The 22,069-nt window shown below is 38.3% G+C and overlaps 1 protein-coding gene across 2 annotated transcripts in view; it reads left to right on the top strand.

The window, feature by feature from the left end:
* SLC10A1 (solute carrier family 10 member 1) overlaps window positions 1-15,305 on the top strand; it is a 60,477-nt gene extending 45,172 nt beyond the window's left edge. For both annotated transcript variants that reach the window (XM_043984256.1, XM_043984255.1), the window contains exons 4-6: window positions 5,103-5,281; window positions 7,901-8,097; window positions 14,417-15,305. In XM_043984256.1, coding sequence (XP_043840191.1) covers window positions 5,103-5,281; window positions 7,901-8,097; window positions 14,417-14,505 — 465 coding nt within the window. In that variant the 3' untranslated portion in view covers window positions 14,506-15,305. The remainder of the gene's footprint in view (window positions 1-5,102; window positions 5,282-7,900; window positions 8,098-14,416) is intronic.
* Window positions 15,306-22,069: the final 6,764 nt, after the last annotated feature.

The following is a 22,069-nucleotide window of genomic DNA, read 5'->3' as shown; positions in this document are numbered from 1 at the left end:
CCTGGTTATAGTTCTAGGATAGAGAAGAGGGCTTATGGTCACTTGCAAGGAAGTAGGGGCCCTGGTCTCAGTTCCAACACAGAAAGGAGCACTAGTGGAAGTGGTTACAAGGGAGTAGGGGAGTGCTAACACTTGTGACTACAAGGGAGCAAGGTCCCTTTTTGGGTAAAGACCAGAGCACAAGCCAGGAAAACAGTGACCCCCCACCTCTCCATGGATCATATTACCTTGGAAACACCAAAAACAGACTCCCAGAACTAGCTCTGAAAACATCAACACAAAAAACCCTGAAGCTTGCTTGGGACAGTGCTCCTTCCATCCTGGGAATAGAGTCCAACTTTAACATAAAAAATATGCTAGAAAAATGAACAAACAACAATAACAAAAAAAGAACCTGACCATAAAATGTTACTATGGTGACAGGAAAATTATCTCATGCAAAAGAGGTACACAAGGAAGAACTTTTACAGTGAAGGGGAAAATGGAGGAGAGTGGCAGGAAACACTTGAATCTCATTTTCATTGGAAGTGGTTCAAAGAAGGAATAACATACACACTTAGTTGGGTAGAGAAATCAATCTTACCCAATGGAGAAGTAGGAGGAAATAGGAGTAAGAGAAAGAGATGGAGGGAGTGAACTGATAGAAAGGAGGACAGATTAAGGGAGGCAGTGATCAGAAACAAAACAGACTTGTAAGGAGGGACAGGGTAAAGAGAATGAGAGAGAGAGAAGAATAAACTGGGGAAAGAGCATGGAAAGAAGATTTAAGCATAATTTTTTCATTTTATCTTTCTTGCTTATCTTGCAACATGGCTAATATGGAAATATGTTTTGCATGATTTCACATGTATAGTTGATATCACATTTCTTGCCTTCTCAATGGGTGGGGCAGGGGTAGGAGGGAGGGAGAGAATTAAGAACTCAAAAAAAATTTTTAAATGAATGTCAAAATAAATAAATAATAAAGTTGCAGTTTTTAGTATATTAAGAGAATTCATATCCTGACAAAACAAGCAAATAAACAGAAATCAGAGCAGGTATACATAGGAGACTGTATACCCAAGCAAGGCCCCACTGTGAAGGGCAAGTCCTCTCATGCTCTAAGGAATGGGCCCTCATTGGCCAGTCCCCCATGACACGTCAGAAATGGACAGAAAGAGGTATTATGAAGACAGCAGCAAACCTCACTTCCAGTTAGTCCTCTGTTCTTCCTTCATATTGCCTGTCTTGCCCAGTGCAGGTTGTCTTTCCCCCTCCCCCATCACCCAAATTCCCTCGTGCTTTCGAGATCTCCCTTATGTCTTTCTTGTCTTCCCCATTAGAAAAGAAACTCCTTTTGAGTAGGGGCTGTCATTTTTTTTGTTTTTATATCCCTTGCACTTAGGACAGTGCCTAGTACGTAGTAACCACTTAATAAATGTTTTTATTCATCTAGTCTTAATAGAAACAATATTTTTCTTCATTCTGAATGCAGTTATTTTTCTTTTTAAATGTTTTATTGTATAACCTCAGTTCCAAAGCCCACTGGTACAGAATTCTCTCTTCACTGATGGAGATGACTATTTTGCCTTGCATTAGGGGTGGGTTGCTTTAGGAGTTGGAGAGAGAAATGGGGAGAGAGAAACAGAGAGGGAAAGAGAAAAAGAGAGGGAGAGAAAAGAGAAAGAGAGGAAAGGGGAGAGAGACAGAAACACAGAGAGAGTGTGTGTGTTTCAGTCTTTTTTGGGACTCTTTAAGATTCAAGTCACTTCTGGCATTCTAACTTCCAGTTTCAGAAACAAAGCTGGACAAGTTCCACCCCACTTCAGGTTTCTGAAGGAAAAGAGTCTAATTTACCCCATTCCCAGTGTGAGAGCTTCTTCACTCTGTATTGTCTGGTGTAGATTCTTCTATGTAAACCTTCTCTGGTTTTGCTACCAATTTGGATAATTGGCTTTTCTTAACTAAGGGCTTTGTGCCTTCATTATGGAACTGTTATTTGGAGGAAAAAGAATCAGGCTTTGCATATAAAGCTTGGGATCCTGCTTCTACCTAATAATAAAACAGTGATTAGAAGTTTGCTTGAATCTGATCACATCCCCTAGACTAATAATATTTAAGGGAGTGGATATATATAATTGTAGCCTCTGGCCCCAACTTCCTACTTCCCCTTCTGGCAGGAATTAAAGTTTTCCTTGCAGAAAAACTAAAAGAAAAAAAGAGAAGAAAAAAGAAAAAAGAAAAACCGGGGCAGCTAGGTGGTGCAGTAGATAGAGCACTGGCCCTGGAGTCAGGAGTACCTGAGTTCAAATCCAGCCTCAAACACTTGACACTTACTAGCTGTGTGACCCTAGGCAAGTCACTTAACCCCAATTACCTCACCAAAAAAAAAAAAAAAGAAGAAGAAGAAAAACTGAGAGAGAAGAGGCAAGAGATGTCTATTATGTCTCCCTTTGATCCACACAATGACATCCCCATTCTACATTCAGGGGCACTGTCCTCGCTACAATTGAATGCTTTTTTATACATATCTCATTTTTCCAATGCTCCTTTCCACCAATAGATTCCTCCCTTATAATAAAGAATAACTGAGGGGGAAAAAAAGCACATTAACTATGTCAATGTATGTTTCTTTCCACATCTATCATCCGCACCAAATGGATCATTCTTTTTCATCAGTTCTCATTTTTTCCTTCAAATCACAGCTAAAATTCCACCTTCTATAGGAAGCCTTTCCTTATCCACTTTTTGGGGGGGCAGGGCATTGAGGGTTAAGTGACTTGCCCAGGGTCACACAGCCAGTAAGTGTCAAGTGTCTGAGGCCGGATTTGAACTCAGGTTCTCCTAAATCCAGGGCCAATGCTTTATCCACTGTGCCACCTAGCTGCCCCTCCTTATCCATTTTATTTCTAGTGCTTTCCCTCTTTTGATTATTTTCAATTTATCCTGTATATAGTGTATTTGTACACAGTTTGTATCTGAGGATGTATGTATGTATACATACATATATACACATATATATGCTTAATAAATGCATGTAGATTGATTCAAACTCTGTTATGTACATATGTAGTCAAGTAAAACAACTTTCTACATTGATTCTGGTATGTTTCTTTATAAAGCTAGTGTCATTATTTATAATCACACTTTGTATGTTGGTTATGTATGTATATGTTATGGAAATATCTGAAGCATCACCATAAAGAAGGCAAAAGAGGCATTGTAGCACAATGGATAGCGGATAAAGTTCTGCACTTGGAATCAGAAAGACCTACATTCAGATCCTACGTCACACATTTGACCTTAGGAAATTCCCTCACACTTACTTATTAAACCATTTGCTGTTGGTAAGTTGTTTTAGTCATGTCTGATTCTTTGTGCCCCAATTTGGGATTTTCTTGTCAAAGATACTAGAGTGAATACGAACTCACTATTTGACAAAAACTGCTGGGAGAACTGGAAAATAATATGGTAGAAACTAGGCATAGACCAACGTCTTACATCATACACCAAAGTAAAGTCAAAAGGGGTACAAGATATAGACATAAAGGGTGATACCATAGGCAAATTAGAAAAGGAAGGAATAGTTTACTTGTCAGATCTATGAAGAGGGGAAGAATTTATGACCAGAGATGAGATAGCAAACATTATGAAATGCAGAGTGGATCATTTTGACTACATTAAATTAAAAAGGTTTTGTGCAAACAAAACTAATGCAAACAAGATTAGAAGGAAAGCAGAACATTTGGAAACAATTTTTACAGACAGTGTTTCTGATAAAGGCCTCATATCTAAAATATATAGAGAACTGAATAAAATATACAAGAATACAAGTCATTCCCTAATTGAGAAATGTTCAAAGGATATGAACAGGCAGTTTTCAGATGATGAAATTAAAGCTATCTACAGCCATATGAAAAAATATTCTCAGTCACTACTGATTAGAGAAATGCAAATTAAAACTACTCTGAGATCCCACCTCACACCTATCCAGTTGGCTAATATGACAAAAAAGGAAAATGATAAATGTTGGAGAACACATGGGAAAATTGGAACACTAATGAAATGCACTGTTGGTGGAGCTGTGAACTGATCCAATCATTCTGGAGAGCAATTTGGGAACCATGCCCAAAAGGTTATAAAACTGTGCATACCCTTTGACCTAGCAATACTAAGTCTATATCCCAAAGAGAGCATAAAAAAAGGGAAAAGGACCACATGTACAAAAATATTTATAGCTGCTCTTTCTGTGGTAGCAAAGAATTGGAAATTGAGGGGATGCCCATCAATTGGGGAATGGCTAAATTAGTTGTGGCATACGAATATAGTGGAATACTATCATGCTGTAAGAAATGATAAGCAAATGAATTTCAGAAAAACCTGGAAAGACTTACATGAATTGATGCTGAGTGAAATGAGCAGAACCAAGAGAACATTGTACACAGTATCAACAACATTTTGTGATGATCATCTGTGACAGACTTAACTCTTCTCAGCAATACGATGATCAAAGACAATGGCAAAAGACTTATGGTGGAAAATGTTCTCCACATTCAGAAAAAGAATTGTCCACAGAAAGAAAGAAAGAAAGAAAGAAAGAAAGAAAGAAAGAAAGAAAGAAAGAAAGAAAGAAAGAAAGAAAGAAAGAAAGGAAGAAAGAAAGAAAGAAAGAAAGAGAGAAAGAAAGAAAAAAGAAAAAGAACTATGGAGTCTGAATGAAGACTGAAGCATACTATTTTCACTTTGTTCTTTTTTTTTTTTGCTATTGTTCTTGTTTATTCTTTCTTGAGGTCTTTTCCTTTTGTTCTGATTAATGTGGAAATATGCTTAACATGATAGTAATGAATAACCTGTATCAAATTGCTTGCTGACCTCGGAAAGAGGGAGGGAGGGGAGAGTGGGAGAAAAATTTAGAAATCAAAAAAATCTTTACATATAATTGAGAAAAATTTGTAATTAAAAAAATTTTAAAATAAAAGCATTTTGTAAACCTTAAAGCTCAATGTAAATGGCACCTTATAACAAGAACAATTATAGTAATAACATTTATGTAGTGCTTAAAAAAAAAGTTTTTTTTTTCTTTTCCTCTTGTTTTTAACTTGTTTTCCCATTATCATTTTCAGGGCGGAATGATCATAATGCTTCTTTTATCAGTGGCTGTTGCTACCCTTACTGCCATAAATGTTGGCCGAAGCATCATGTTTGTCATGACATTTCCTCTTCTGGCTACCTCTGCTCTCATGCCTTTTATTGGCTTCACCCTCGGTTATATTCTCTCCACCATCTTTCGCCTCAATGGACGGTGGGTGTGACTTTGGTTTCTATCTTGCAACACAGTCCTACTGTTTTGCATTTCTAGTTTTGAAAATCCCTGCGTTTTCCCAAGCTTTGTAGATAGTGAATTCTAGGTGTTGCCTCTTATATGACACATGTAGGGGCTTCTTTATACTGTGGGAAGTGTTGGGTTTCTGAAGCTGGGGACCCTAGACAAAAGCTATTCACAGAGTAATTTCTGTAGGTTCCATCTTTTCCTGTGCACTTCAACAACAAACATTTATTAAGGATCCAGTCCCCATCTCTAAAGAAATCACAATCCAGTACAAGAAATGACATGTATATAGAAAAAAGTTATAATATTATTGTAAAATATGATTGTATGAGAGTTGTTATTTATTTATTTAGGTGGTTTTTTTTTAAAGAACCAGTGCTTTTATTTTATTTATTTACTTTTTTGTGGAGACAGTGAGGGTTAAGTGACTTGCCCAGGGTCACACAGCTAGTAAGCATCTGAGGTCGGATTTGAACTCAGGTCCTCCTGAATCCAGGGCTGGTGCTTTATCCACTGTGCCACCTAGCTGCCCCATATTTATTTAGAATTTTCCCCCACCTTACATGTAAAAACAAATTGTAATATCGATTTTTAAAACTTTGTGCTCCAGGGGCAGCTAGGTGGCACAGTGGATAAAGCACCAGCCCTGGATTTAGGAGGATCTGAGTTCAAATTCGACCTCAGACACATGACACTTACTAGCTGTGTGACCCTGGGCAAGTCATTTAACCCCAATTGCCTCACCAAAAAAAACCCCAAAAACAAAAAACAAAAACAAACAAAAAAAAAAAACCTTTGTGTTCCAAATTCTCTTCCTTCCTCCCTATTCCCCCCTTAAGAACTCAAGCAGTTCAATATAAGTTATACATGTGCAGTTGTGCAAAACATAGTAGACAAAAAAAAGCTTCAGAAAAAGGAACTAGCAACAACAACAAAATATACTTCCATCTGCATATAGGAGAGTGGTAAATAGAGATCACTTTTAGTTGAAGATGTTTGTGAACCATGAAGAATTTTTTTCATGAAGAACTTGGTTTGTAAAGGATGGAAAGGATGTATTTGAACAGTCAGAGGTGGTGGGTAGGAGTAGAAGAGTAGAAGGTGTATTCCAAGAGTGAACAAAAAAAATGAGGAAGGAAAATTTACAGAAGGGTAGTTTAGTTTGGCTAGAGTATAAAGTGTATTAAAGGGAATAATGGGAAATGAAACTAAAAGGTATCACAGAATCTCAGAGTTGAAAAGGACCCTAGGGACCATGAAATCCAGCTTGACCCAGTAAATGGTCATTGAAATTTTGCTTGAAGAGCTCAAATAAGCACAAGCCCATTACACCTCCAGTTCTGCCCTCTCTGCCCAAGCATAGCCAGAGTAATTCATTCCACATGACAGCTCTTCAAATACAGGCCCCCCCCCCCAAATATTCTCATTTCCAGGCTGATCATCTGACCTCATAAGGTATGCTGCTCTTTAGCTTATCCGTGTTTTTCCTAAAATCTAGTCCCTAGAACTCAATCAGTTCAGTCAGTTCAATTGTTTTTCAATTGTGTCCAACTCTTTTGACCCCTTTTTGCGGTTTTCTTGGCAAAGATACTGGAGTGGTTTGCCATTTCCTTCTGCAGCTCATTTTACAGATGAGGAAACTGAGGCAAAGTGAGTTAAGTGACTTGCCTAGGATCACACAGCTAGTAAGTATCTGAGGCCAGATTTGAACTCAGGAAGATGAGTCTTCCTGACTCCAGGCCTAGCACTCTATCTACTGTGCCACACAGCTGCTTGAATAGCATATTCCAAATGTAGTCTAACAAAGGACAGAAGAACACAGTGGTGTTATAATTTCCCTAATCCTGAACACAACGGCTATAATCACTTTAGCTTTGGGGGTTGAATTTGTTGTCCCTTTAAAAAAACAAAAACAAAAACAAAACCCAGATTTTTTAGACAATTTGATATCCATCTGAATTTTAAATTAATAAAGTTGGGGCAGCTAGGTGGCATAGTGGATAAAGCACAGGCCCTGGATTCAGGAGTACCTGACTTCAAATGCGGCCTCAGACACTTGACACTTAACTAGCTGTGTGACCCTGGGCAAGTCACTTAACCCTCATTGCCTGCAAAAAAATTTAATAAAGTTGATTTTTTAAAAATCAATAAAATTTTGGGATTAAAATTTGATTTTTATAGAAATATAAATCTAAAATTTTATTTTTATAAGGAGAAGTCACCTTTATAAAATTTCATCTTATTAGATTTAGTTTATTGTCTTAGCCTTTCCAGATGTTTTTAGGTTTGTCTATCTTCCAATATGATGAATCCACCTCTTCTGGATTGGTGTCATTGCAAATTGGATAAGCATGTCATCTATGTTTTTATCTAAGTTATTAATAAAAACCTTAACACAAGACCAAGCATAGTGCCAGTAAACAAAAATGACCACTTGGGTGCAAATGAGATACTTATTTTACATTCATCAATTTGTCTAACACCATTCAATGTATTTTGGTCTTATGAAAAGGGAAGGAAAAGATAACAGTGGTAATTAATTCTCCTGAAGTTGCTTTCATGAAGGCCTTTGGGGTTTATGTGTCAACACAGGTGCAGACGCACTGTTAGCATGGAGACTGGATGCCAGAATGTTCAGCTATGCTCCACCATCCTCAATATGGCCTTTCCTCCAGAAGTGATTGGACCTCTCTTCTTTTTTCCTCTCCTCTACATGATTTTCCAGCTTGGGGAAGGGCTTCTCCTTATTGCCATATTTAAATGCTACATTAAAATCAGGACTCCCAAGGGTAAGTATTGAAACACTATCTCATAAACTCTGTGACTGCTGAGTCAGACCTGCCACTAAGAAAGTAGTAAATGACTCTCTTTTGGATGGGGCACTGATTCTTTTTTTTTTGGCGGGGCAATGAGGGTTAAGTGACTTGCCCAAGGTCACACAGCTAGTAAGTGTCAAGTGTCTGAGTCTGGATTTGAACTCAGGTCCTCCTGAATCCAACGCCAGTGCTTTATCTTAACTGCCCCTGGTGCATTGATTCTTTCAAGCTCCGGACTTCTATAAAAGTAAGCCAAGTATTTCCTTCTCAGCAAGATCCTATTAGTTTGGAACATGGGAACTGGGGTAACTGAAAGGCAGCCTTCTGCCTGGGTAAAGTGTATTGTGATAGGTAGAAATTAGGACCTAGAGAAAAGGTAATTATGACAAACAAAACTATGGATATGGAAAATTGTGAGGCTCTATTCAGCCTATCTCTGGGCTAAAATGAATTAAGGCTGCAGGACAGCCAGATTTCTGCCTCTCTGTGGTCCTCGGTTTCCTTATCTGCAAAACAAGAAGACTAGACTAAATATTCTTTAAGATCCTTCTGGCTCTAACTGTATGATCTTTTTTTTTTTTTTTTAATGAGGCAATTGGGGTTAAGTGACTTGCCCAGGGTCACACAGCTAGTAAGTGTTAAGTGTCTGAGGCCGGGTTTGAACTCAGGTACTCCTGACTCCAGGGCCGGTGCTCTATCCACTGTGCCACCTAGCTGCCCCTACCAACTGTATGATCTTATGAAAAAGAGATTCCTGAATCCCAAATCATATACTGTACTAAGGAAAACTTTCAGTAACTATGGGCCTGATATGTAGTGGTCAAAACAGTAACTTCTTGGATTAAAATGTGTAATTTTTTGGGGGCGGCTAGGTGGCGCAGTGGATAAAGCACCAGCCCTGGATTCAGGACTCCCTGAGTTCAAATCCGGCCTCAGACACTTGACACTTACTAGCTGTGTGACCCTGGGCAAGTCACTTAACCTCCATTGCCCTGCAAAAAAAAAAAAAAAGTGTAACTTTTTAAAATCAAGTTATCTTTATTAATGTTGGAGTAGTGACTTCTAAACACATATCAAATCTGCTTAAAGGAGCTCAAAGCACTATATTGTCACAAGTATTTTATGATCTGAAAACTCATAGAGATCATATAATCCAGGGGGTCTTAATCTGGGATCAGTGAATTTGGTTTCTTTGTTTTAGTTTTTTGGTGAGGCAATGGGGGTTAAAGTGACTTGCCCAGGGTCACACAGCTAGCTAGTAAGTATCAAGGGTTTGAGGCCATATTTGAACTCAGGTCCTCCTTGAATCCAGGGCCGGTGCTTTATCTACTGCACCACCTAGCTGCCCTTGGTGAATTTGTTTTTTAAAAATGTTCTGATAACTGTATTTCAATATAATTTATTTTCTTTGTAATGTTATGCATTTTATTTTATGCCTTTAAAACCATTATCCTGACAGCTCTGGTAGTTTCATCAGACTGCCAGAGGGTTCTATGATAACCAAAAAATTTGAGAATCTCTGATGTAATCTATCTTTCCATCTGTGAATACAAGTACCTAGAATGAGATGGTTGGAAGGCAATAGGTAGTAAGGAGGTGCTGCCATCTAATTCCTTTCTCCCTCTTTGTTTTCCTCTTTCTTACCCTCCTTCCCACATCCCCTTTACACCTTTTTTGGTACACACATGAACATCATAAATGAGGAAAAGAAGATCTTCAAGTTAATACTGGTCAAATAGAGGTCTGTCTACTACCTGAACAACCTGTCAGGAGCTGGAGTTTAATCCTGCTATTCTCCCTGGAATGCTCTAAAAAAATCAGTGATGAAATCCCAAAATATCATGAACAGATTCCTAGCCTAGGACTTCGGTAGTACTAAAACCACAGAGTGTGTTGACATTTATGCAACCTGAGAGGGTGCTATATAGCAAGGTTTAGAAGGTCAAAGTTGAAATGAAACTAGAATCATAACCATTCTTATTCTCCCAACCCCAAACCACCTCTGGGACCCAGCAGAGGTACACTGTGAAAGTCAGGCTTAGAGGTTGTTTTCCCCTTTTAGGGGGTCTAGTGATTTCAGGTTTACAAAGCCCTTTACAAATATCTCACTTAATCCTTAAAAACCCTGGGAGGAGGTGTTATTATTATTCCTATTTTACATAGATGAAATGACGCACTAAGAAGTTGTGTCTGAGGTAAAATTTGAATTCAGATCTATTGCTTTTACTTTGTGCAGATGTTTTTCATACTTATTGAATCAGCATAATTTTGGAAGCAATGACACCCAAGAGCTTGTCACGTCATGCTGAACCTTCTTGGTTTTGCAAGAAAATAATGGGTTTTGGGGCAGGACCTGGCTGCTCATCTGGACTTCACTACTGTCTTCAGAAATTCATCTCCATGAAAGATCAAATCAGCTCTGAAACTCAGCCTCCTCAATAACTCCTACACTTTGGGTATCTCCCTCCCTCTGATTGGAGATGGTAGAGGGTAGGACATGAGAGATTTCCTCCCATTTCCTTTATAGAGGAAGCCTACAGCAGACATCTCATCATGCCTTCAAAAAGATCCCCTCTATCCCTCCCCACCTCTTTTTCAGCTTCTTTTTATGTGTTATCTTCCCCCATTATATTGTGAACTCCTTGAGGGCAGAGACCATCTTTTGTCATCCTTGACTCACAGGAGACTGGCTCAGACCACAGGGAGACTACTAGGTGCTATATTTGCTTCTAATAGCTCTGATTCAGAAGCATTTAATGATTATATTGAGTCCATTAAAGACCATTAGCAAAAACAACCAAAAAATTTTTCCAAAACTGAAGTACCAAGGATAGTGTATTTACTTCTAAATTGGGTGGTGGCAAGGTTTTCCTAAATGTGAAGCTCCATATTATGAGGAAAAATTCATTTGGGCTACCTACAGCTAGTAGTTGATCTACAGATAACTTTTAAAATCACAAACTGCGACGTTTAAAATCTAATGTGTGGTTGCCTTATTCCCGTCCCAAGTGTAGGGGAAGCTAGCTAGGGTTTACTTATAAATTAGAAACTTTAGCACCAGTTTTGGGCATTAAGCATTTATTAGTGAAAAAGAGAACACCTGTGTCAGAAAGCCAAGAAAAAAACCTATCTACCCTAGAGGAGAGATAAGAGTTCATCCTGGCCTGCTTCTTCTCCCAAGTCCTCCACCATGAGCATGTTCCAACACCAAACTGCTAGTCCTAGCTTCCTCTGAGTCCCCAGGAGAGGTGATCCATACACATTGCTTCAAGCTAATTGGCTAGCATCACCCAAATCCATTGGTTCACTGGACTTGAGGGTGGTCCTATGTTAAGGTCAGAGAACACAGTCTCTGAGAACAGAGTCAGGCAGGTGTGGTTTCAATTGAATTAACTTTAAGTGAATTAACTTCATTATATTAATCAGCTGAAGTCAGTCAATCCAATCAAGCTGGGGCCTTTGGGTGTTTGACTTGCCCAGGGTTACACAGCTAGTAAGTGTCAAGTGTCTGAGGCTGGATTTGAACTCAGGTCCTCCTGAATCCAGGGCTTTATCCACTGTGCCTCCTAGCTGCCCCAAAACCCATTATTTTCTTACAAAACCAAGAAGGTTCAGTAGAATGAAAGATTACCCACTCTAAGAAATGAGCATGTGACAAGCTCTTGGGTGTCATTGCTTCCAAAATTATGCTGATTCAATAATATGAAAAACATCTGCACAAAGTAGCAATAGATCTGAATTCAAATTTTACCTCAGACACAACTTCTCAGTGCCTCATTTCTCTCATCTATGTAAAATAGGAATAATAACACCTCCTCCCAGGGTTTTTAAGGATTAAGTGAGATATTTGTAAAGGGCTTTGTAAACCTGAAATCACTTTATAAATATTACTACTACTTATTAGTATGATGACCTTTAGATGTCACCAATTATAAATTATATATGGGGATATGAGTGAGGGGGTCTCTCATATACTAACATATATGATAATTATGCAAAATAATGATAATTTACATTTCTCTAATCAATACTGATTTAGAGCATTTTAAAAATATGACTATATACCTTTGATTTCTTCTTTGGAAAACTGCCTGTTCATATCCTTTGACCATTTATCAATTTATTTGTATAAATTTGACTCAGTTTCCTATATATTTATGAAATGTGGTCTTTATCAGAGAAATTTGATGTAAAAATTTTTTATATTACTTCATTGTCTCTCTCTCTCTCTCTCTCTCTCTCTCTCTCTATATATATATATATATATATATATATATATATATACACATATCCTAAGAATGTTATTATTTGGGTAGTTGGAGTCTACATAGAGAGAGGACATAGGGGTGTCAATTTTGTTACAATGATCTATAAAACAAAATACCTTTATATAAAGTACAAGTGTGACTTCCCTGATTATCTCTTTTAATTAGGTCTATTTTTACTTTTCCTTTTTCTGAAATCATGACTGCTACCCCTGACTTTCTTTAGTTCAGCTGAAGCATAAGATTCTGCTCCAGTCCCTTATTTTAACTTTTTCTGTTTCAAGTATATTTCTTATTATTGGATTCTGATTTTAACCCATTTTGCTGTTTCCATTTTATGTGAGTTCATTCATATTTAGTTATGATTACTGTGTATTTGCCTCCATCCCATTTTTTTGTTTATCTTCCTTTTTAGCCTGTCCCTCCTCAAGTTTATTTCTGACCACTGCCTTCCTTAACTCCTTTTATCACACACACACACACACACACACACACACACACACACACACACACACACACACACACACACACACACTCCTTCCCCTTATGTCCTTCCCCTCCTACTTCTCTGCTGGATTTCTGTACCCAGTCCAATATGTATGTATACATGTATACACACATGTATATTCTTCCCTTTTAGAATCAACTCCAATCAAAGTAAAATTCAAGTATTGCCCACAAACTCCAACCCATCCATTTCCCCCTTCACTATAAAAACTTTTCCTTGTTCTTTTACATGAGATTTCCCCCCATTCTCTCTTCTTCCTTCTCATAGTGCATCCCTCTTTCTCATCCCTTTGTTTTGTAGATCATTGTAACAAAATTGACATACCTACATCCTCTCTCTATGCAGACTCCAACTACCCTAAAGTTCTTAGTTTTACATATATATATGTATGTATGTATGTATATATGTATAATCTTCCGATATAAAAATATAAACAGTTTAATCTTTTTTAGTCCCTTATGATTTCTTTCATGTTTACCTATTTATGCTTCTCTTGTGGTTTGAATGACAAATTTTCTATTCAGTTCTGGTCTTTTTCTCAGGAATGCTTGAAAGCCCTATTTCTTAATGAAATATTCATTTAATTTCTATTAATATTCACATTCCCCCCCCTGAAGGATTATATTCATTTTTGCTGGGTAGGTTATTCTTGATCATAATCCTAGCTCCTTTGTCTTCTGGAATATAATATTCCAGTTTCTCCACTTCTTTAACATGGAAGCTGTTGGGTAGGTAGGTGGTTCAGTAGATAGAGCACTGGCCCTGAAGTTAAGAGGACCTGAGTTCAAATGTCACCTTAGACAGTTACTAGCTGTGTGATCCTGGACAAATCACTGAACTCCAATGGCCTTAAACATACTGGGTCATCTCCAGTTGTCCTGATCTATATCTTGTCACTTGACCCAGATGGCTCTGGAGGAAAGAGTGGTGATCTGGCACAGCCCTCCCTCACAAGTCCAATTCAGTACAAGTCATGACATCACTTCAATGTCATGGTCCTCTTCAAAAATGAAGGATCAACAACAACAACAACAACAACATAGAAGCTGCTAAATCTTATGTGATCCTCACTGTGGCTCCATAACACTTGAATTGTTTTTAGTTTTTTTCTTACTCCTTACAATATTTTCTCCTTCATCTGGAATATCTGGAATTTGACTATAATATTTCTTGGGCGTTTTCATTTTGGAAACTCTTTCAGGTGATTATTGGAATCTTCCAATTTCTACTTGACCTCCCTCCTTCCTCCCCTTGGAATGCCTTGAAAGACCTTCAAAGTATATTGCTGAACTCATGTTCCCAGACTTGCATTATATCTTGCCAAGGGAAAGGGGTTAAATAAACCATCTTGAGCTTCTAAAAATCAATAAATGAGAGAAGAGGAGGTGATAAGGAATAGATTCTAAAGTATATTGGTATATCCTGGGGTATGATTTCTTGCTACTGATATCTACTAGCTCTACTACTTTTGGATAAACTTGTCTCATTTGTTGTCTTTGTCCTTTTATCCCCCTTATAGATAAAACAAAAATGATCTACACAGCTGTGAGTGACACCGCCAAAGAAGAAGGAGCAAAAACTCTGGGCAATGGTACAAGTGTAGCCTAGACTTAGTCTAGACCTTATCTACATTGTGCCATTCCAAGTGCCAGCAGCAAGGCTTGAAATACACAGCAGAAAGAACAGTATTATTTGAATTACAGAGGCAAACTCTCCTGGCCCCTTTAAGCCATCACAGCAGTAACCAGCAAAGTGATCATTGTACTGCCCCTAGATGTTACATATGGACATCTGAGCAACTTATAGCTAACACCAACCTGGAACTTTTTTCCTGGCCACACAAAAAGAAAGCCAGACTAATGGAATTTGGTGAATATGTTCAGTAAGATAGAAAGGGCTTAGTCTTAAGTGTTCATTAGAAATAATTGTACCTATACTCTCATTTTAGCGTAGTTTCTGTTCTCTTCCTTTCCTTTCTCTCAAAACTCATAAACAGACATAATTTTGATAGTTGCTGGTTCCTTTTAAACATTTCAATAAAAAAAATTGGATATACTTTATTTTGACACAATAGACACATTCCAAAGACATTCCCCTCAAGTAACACCCCAAAAGCAGATTGTAACTGATAGCAAAGTCACTTTCCATTTTAGCAGCTCACTGCCAAATTTTTTTTATATTTGACCTGAGTTTCGTTGCCTTTTGGTTTTGTCATTATTTACATTATTGTAGCCACTGTTCAACATTTGAATTCACTTTCATAACTAACTCTAAAAATCAACTCTAAGGCACATTTGAATATTCTTATGACAAGAGAGAAAAAGTCATTTTGGATACTTTCCTAAGTTAGTCACTTTTAACACCAGCATCTGGAGGATGTTCATAATAAAGAGAAATGTTAATGTGCAGTTGCAATTTAAAGTCTGTTATTACAATATTGCAATATTACAACTTTTGGCAGCGGCAGCTAGGTGGCACAGTGGATAAAGTACCAGCCCTGGATTCAGGAGGACCTGAGTTCAAAGCTGGCCTCAGACACTTGACACTTACTAGTTGTGTGACCCTGGGCAAGTCATTTAACCTTCATTGCCCCGCAAAAAAAAAAAAGACACCCAAAAAATAAACAAAACAATTTTCGGCAGCATTACCTGAGCCTTTTGAGGCCAAAAAACTGTTTGTTTTTGTGCTAAAAGTGGATATCAATTCCTTTAGTTCTCTTCCACACATTGTACCCCATTCTAAGTAATTATAGAAGACTAATCCCAAGACCAGAAATGGACATTTGTCTGTTCATTTTTCTCAGAGAAATGCAGAGATTTGTGGGAAATAAGGACAATAGAAATTGTGGTAACAAAAAATAACCAGGGGCAGCTAGGTGGCGCAGTGGATAGAGAGCACTGGCCCTGGATTCAGGAGGACCTGAGTTTAAATCTGGCCTCAGACACTTAACACTAGCTGTGTGACCCTGGTCAAGTCACTTAACCCCAATTGCCTCACTTAAAAAAAATAAAATAACAAACCAAATAAACTAAAGGTTTATGTGGGAATGAGAAGCAGGCATATGTGAACAAGCTAAAACACAATTTCGCCTAGGCCTTGAATATGAAAACTTGAGAGGTCACGGGTGGCAGTTCTGCCATAGACAAGACACTTTTTGCTGTCTAATAAGCCTAACTAGGAGATATATAAGCAGCCTGATACCTTGCCCTTACTTGTCACAATAACATTATGCCAGTGGAAAATAAAACAGAATTAACATGCAAGAATGTAACACTTAGTCCCCTAAATGACTAAGGAATGCCAGCTTCTAGGACCTTGGAGAAAGCAAAGATTAAACAGGATGGGTGAAAACTTTCCAAGTGATAGAGGATGAGAGTGAGAAAATAATTTTCTTCTTATGGTAGCTTTGGTTCCATTTTCCTACTTGAAAAAAATCTTTTAGGAAATCATTCCTATCTTTACCTTTCTTTTCCAATTCTTGCTTCCTCATTGCCTGCAAGAAAATTCACAAGTGACTCTTCCTAACCATGGCTAACCCTTTTTTTTTGGTGAGGCAATTGGGGTTAAGTGACTTGCCCAAGGTCACACAGCTAGTGTCAAGTGAGTTCAAATCCAGCCTCAGACACTTGACACTTACTCATTGCCCTTCCAAAAAAAAAAACAAAACTTTTTAAGATGAAGCTATTATTATTAGACCACAATATTTAAAAAATTATATTAACCACCAATGACAAGTATATAAAATTGTTACTGAAATGCCAGATATATAAACAAGTACTACTTATTAAAAGAAATTCTTAAGTGCTGGATCATAGTACTGCTTGACAGGACCTCAGGGCCCATCCATCCCAAGTCTCTCATTTTACCTCCTAAGGAGATCAAGTGATTTGCCACAGTCAGACAACATGAATAGGAAAAAATGCTCATCCCATCAAATTTGATATAAAAACAGCTAGCATTTATATTGCATCTACTCTGTGCCAGGCATTGTGCTAAGTGCTTTACACATACTATTTCATTTCATTCTCACAACCACCCTGGGAGGTGTAGATGCCATTATCCTCATTTGACAGTTGAGGAAACTGAGACAATGCCCTCTCCCCCTCCCACTTGCCCAGAGCAAGAGAGCTAGTGTCTAAAACTGCATGAACTTAAGTGTTTCCTGGGAATCATCTTCATAGAGATAACTGAACCCATTAGAGCTGATGAGATCAACTGAAAATAAGAAGAAAGGAGAATGAGAAGCCCTGGACAGACCACCCCCTCATGAACAACCAAGGTTAGTGGCAGTGACTGAGATGATCAAAGGAGGTAGGAGAACCCAGGAGTGTCAGGGAAACCTACAGAGTAACCAGAAGAGGGCAATCAACAGTGTCAAATATTGCCAATTAATCCAGAAAGGTGAGAAAAGATGAGATTGAGAAAAGTTACATTGCTAACTTTGGTGATGGTAGTTTTCAGTCAAATGATGAGATTGGAGTGTTTTGAATAAAGAAGTGGAGGTATCTATCATAGAAAATTTCCGACTTTAGCCCAGATGAAGAGTTTAGTCATTGTTGTAAAGATATATGGCAATGGCTAGCAGGGATGGTAGGTAGATCAAGGGCAAAAGAAAAGAGCCAGAAGACAAAAGATTAATGATCAGAGAGTGAGGATGATAGAGAAAGCAATTCAGCAAAACCAACTCAACTGATACCATATACAGGGTATCTACCTCCACAAGGAAGGCAAGAAAGTACATTTTCTCACCTCTTTTCCAGGGAAGCAATTTCATTTTTTTTTTAATTTTTTTTTTTCGGGGCAATGGGGGTTAAGCGACTTGCCATGGGTCACACAGCTAATAAGTGTCAAGTGTCTGAGGCCGGATTTGAACTCAGGTACTCCTGAATCCAGAGCCGGTGCTTTATCCACTGCGCCACCTAGCCGCCCCAGCAATTTCATTTCAATGCCTAGTTGTCTTGATCTGATCTCTTTAATAACTCCCAAATCTGTTCCTCTTTGTCCACTCTAGTTCAGGACCTCATCACCTTACCATCCCATCTTTCCACCAAGTTGGAGCATTACTGCTTTGCTCAAGGCACTCAAGTGCTACCCACTGTCTTAATTTTGTCTTGCATTTATTTACTCTCACACAAACTTCAAATTTAAAAAACCCTTGTAACAAATACGCACAACCAAGTAAAACAAATTCCCACACTGTCCATGTCCCCAGATGTTTCATTTCACACCTTGAAACCTATCACCTTCCTGTCAGGCATAGCTCATCAGTCCTCTGGTCATTGCATTGGTCATAGTTGTTAAAAGTTCAAAGTTGTTAGCCTTTACAATATTATAAATCATTCTCCAGGCTCTGATCATTTCACTCTATCAGTTTATACGTCTTACAGGTTTTTCTGTTAACTCTCCCTTTGATATTTTAATGACGTAATAGCATTCCATTCCATTCCTATATCATCTGAAGGCCCCTTTTTGTCTTTTTTTCTGCCACTCCAATAAAATACAAATTCCTCTCCTTTGGCATTGAAAGCCTTTCAGTCACAATCAAAAATTTTGTCAGACGTTATGCTAGATGCTAGGATACAAAGTTAAGAAAACAGTCCCAGGCCTCAAGTTTACACTTTGAGAAACATCTTTACAGTTTGAGAAATCAGCGCAGTTCTCCCTTTCAAATACTTGAAATTTGCAGGCAGAGCTGCAGGTTCAGTCCAAGGAGTCCTAGGCTAAGGATAAGGGAGGGGGGGGGGGGGTGGTTATAGCTCACAAGGCTCCACTGGCATACTAAAGATCAGGTCAGCTAATAGACTTCCTCAACCCAGAGTATAAAACAATGCATCAAGGGGAATAATGTGCAAAAAGTTTGGGGAGGTAATAGGCAATAGGAAGTCAAGTATGTTGAACAACTTAATGACACTGAGAAATCTGTGCTTTATTTAGGATTATCAGTGTGGCAGTAAATTGGAAAGGGGACTCTTTGAAGCTGATATATATATATATATTTCTCCTCAGGCACTTTATGTACCAAATAGACTTCCTTGCTAGCCCCCCCCAGACAATATTGCATCTTCTGCCTGTCTTCACCCGCCTCTCCCCACACCAGTTGGCAGTTTACTAGTCTCTTGAAATGCCTAGTTCCCTTCAGCTCAAGCCCCTTCAAAAGATCATTCATATCTATGGACTTATAGATATAGATATAGATATATATACATATATATGGACTTTGCCCTTAGTAGCGCAAAATTCCTTATGAGCAAAACTTTTTCCTAAACCTAACAGGAGTCTTTAGTACAATAAGGAATGCTGAAAGTGAAGATAGTGTCAGTTATCTTTATATGCTCCAACAGCCTATTTTATAGTTTACAAAGTTTAACAAGTCAAGAAATTCAACTAACATTTATGAAGTGTACTTAATGTTTTGTATATAAAAATACTGGGGGGGCAGGGGGAGGTAGGTGGTGCAGTGCATCAAGCACCAGTCCTGGATTCTGGAGCACCCGAGTTCAAATCTAGCCTCAGACACTGTGGCACAAGTACAAAATTTAATACCTTTCTGTGTAAATATGTAACAAGTAAATACAATGTATGTGCAAAGTAATTTCAAGAGAAAGCTGGTGTAGAATAGCAGCTGAACAGGATTTTGAAAGCAGCTCTATGGCAAAGATGCATTCCAAACCCAAGTACATCTACACAAAGGGGCAGGAAACGAGGAAATTTGTGAACAAATGTGTTAAACCATATTGTGAAAGGTTCTAAATTCCAGAATGTCTTCATTTTATTCTAAGAGCAACAGGGAGACAAGTTAAGATTTTTGAAGTCATCTGTTCTTTTGTTTTGGTGAGGCAATTGGGGTTAAGGGACTTGCCCAGGGTCACACAGTGTCAAGTGTCTGAGACTAGATTTGAACCCAGGTCCTCCTGAATCCAGGGCCAGTGCTCTATCCACTGAGCCACCTAGCTGCCCCAAGTCATCTGTTCTTAAAATCAATTAGATTTTAAGACCTAAAAAAAAGGTTATTGTAATATACTCAGAATATAGCCACACTGTAAGGAACTGGAGACTAGGATGAAGAAACTGATGCATGGAGTTTTGGCTTTGTTAAAGCAATGAGGAAAGAGCCTATAAAGTTTGACAAGACTGCATGTGATTGAGGACAAACTCCCAAAGGCAACAAAAGACAGGCCCTGGGATATTAAGGATTTTGAGATGTGGAATGGCAAAATGAGCTCATGAAAAAATGTTTTTCTCTGGAGTACTACTAAACATTGTTTGGAACAGCATAGTGTAATTAAAAGGGCTATCTTTTGGCAATTTGGGTTCCATTTAAGACTAGATGTGACGTTTAAAATTTAATGTGTTATCTAAAAAATCTAATGTGTGGTCACCTTAAATTAGAAGCTCTAGCACCAGTCTTTGGGCGTTAAAGCATACCAGGTATTCGTGTGGAGTTCATAAAGTTAAGAAAAGACCTATCTAGCCTAGAGTTCCAGCCTAGTTTGGCTCTTCCTCCCACAAGCCTGCTTCAATCACGAACTCCCCAGCAGTGTGGAAGCTTTTTATAGGTCTGGAGCACGGGCAGTCCTTAGACACTGCTTCAAACTGGATTGGCTTATGTCATCCATATCCATTGGTTCGCTGGACTTGGAAAGTTCAAGTCTTTAGCTTCTGAGAATACCTTCTTAAGGGCTAGCCAGGTGTGCTTACAATCTAGTTAACTTTAAGTAGGCTAATCAGGAGCCAATCACTCCCACTTAATTCAGTCAATTTCATCTCCAGGTGAGCCTTTGAATATCTGCAAATCCCATTGTCTCAAAGACAAAATTCTCAATTCCTAAGGAAATGGCAGATGGCTTTTAAAGCATCCTGCCCCAACATAGTTGAACTGATCCATCAGCTAGTAATGGGTTAACTGAACAGTGGTAGATTGGAAAAACCAAGTCTACTAGATAGGCTAATCAGTTTATAGAGTGAAAAAGTATTGAAAACAACTTTTGTTTAGGAAAACCACCAGATTTATGGGAAACATCCTAAAGGTGGCAAAACAAATTGCAAGAAGCAGTTTAGTTATTGCTAATATTATTCAATTAGTTCTAAATTCTCAAAAAAACTCATTAGCTTTTGAGAATCTGGTCCCTGGATTGACCTCAAAGTCACCATCACTTGAATATGTGGCATTACACAAAAGTAACACAAACAGGTTATGTTCACACAAATTCCAGTATTTAGGAAATTTGGTTCAGGCATGGAGAAGCAAATATAATCCTGACTTGTACTAGGTAGGTAGGTAGGTTGACAGACTCACTCCAAACTAGGCATTCATTTCATTTTTTTTTCTTCAGGGCAATGACTTGCCCAGTCACAGCTAGCGTCAAGCGTCTGGGGCCGAATCTGAACTCAGGTGCTTCTGAATCCAGGGCCAATCAGGTCATGGCATTCCCGCAAGTTTACGTTAAAAGGCACCAGAGATATTTTGAATCTTGCCTTCTTTTAAGTAGCTTAGAAAATAGCCACGTGGTTCTCTCCTCCCATAATTTGTGCCCACTACTCCATCAGCTTCTTTGAAGTGTTCTCCAGATAATTATCCCTATATTCTCCCATATCTCAACTCTTTGCTGTGCTGATTCTATACTTCATCGAAATTCTTTAAGGTGCCTTTTCTACATTGCTTTAAATGCTTGCTGAATAAACACCTTGTACCACCCGCCCCCCCCCCAAAAAAAACCCTGGGATTTTCTGGTTATATACCTATAACCTTGTCGGTACACTGTACTATCACCTCTTCACTAGCTTTGTTAGTCCCATTTCTCTGCCTGCCACCACCCCCCCCATACTACTTATCTTAGAATCCACCTCTAAATTTAAAAAATTTATGCAAACAAAACTATTAGGAAGCACTTTATGTTATCTTTCTAATGGACAGTATACTAGATTCAAAAATTTCATCTGGGTCTTTTATTGGTTTAAAGACACCCCTTATTGTTCTTATTCAGTTTAAGAGCTGAGATATAAGTAAAAACATTTTGAAAACCTTTGTATAAAAATTACACTAATCAATTTTCCCCTTATAATTCCCAGATTCAATGGTTCTTTCCAAATAAACAATGAATGCCAAACTCAGACCAAGAAAAGGTAAAGACTGAGTAGTAAAGGGAATTTAGTTTCAGTCAAATGAACCAGA

Source organism: Dromiciops gliroides, chromosome 2 (assembly GCF_019393635.1).
Source record: "Dromiciops gliroides isolate mDroGli1 chromosome 2, mDroGli1.pri, whole genome shotgun sequence".
Classification (NCBI taxonomy): domain Eukaryota; kingdom Metazoa; phylum Chordata; class Mammalia; order Microbiotheria; family Microbiotheriidae; genus Dromiciops; species Dromiciops gliroides.
This window is presented reverse-complemented; position numbering and strand designations above follow the sequence as displayed.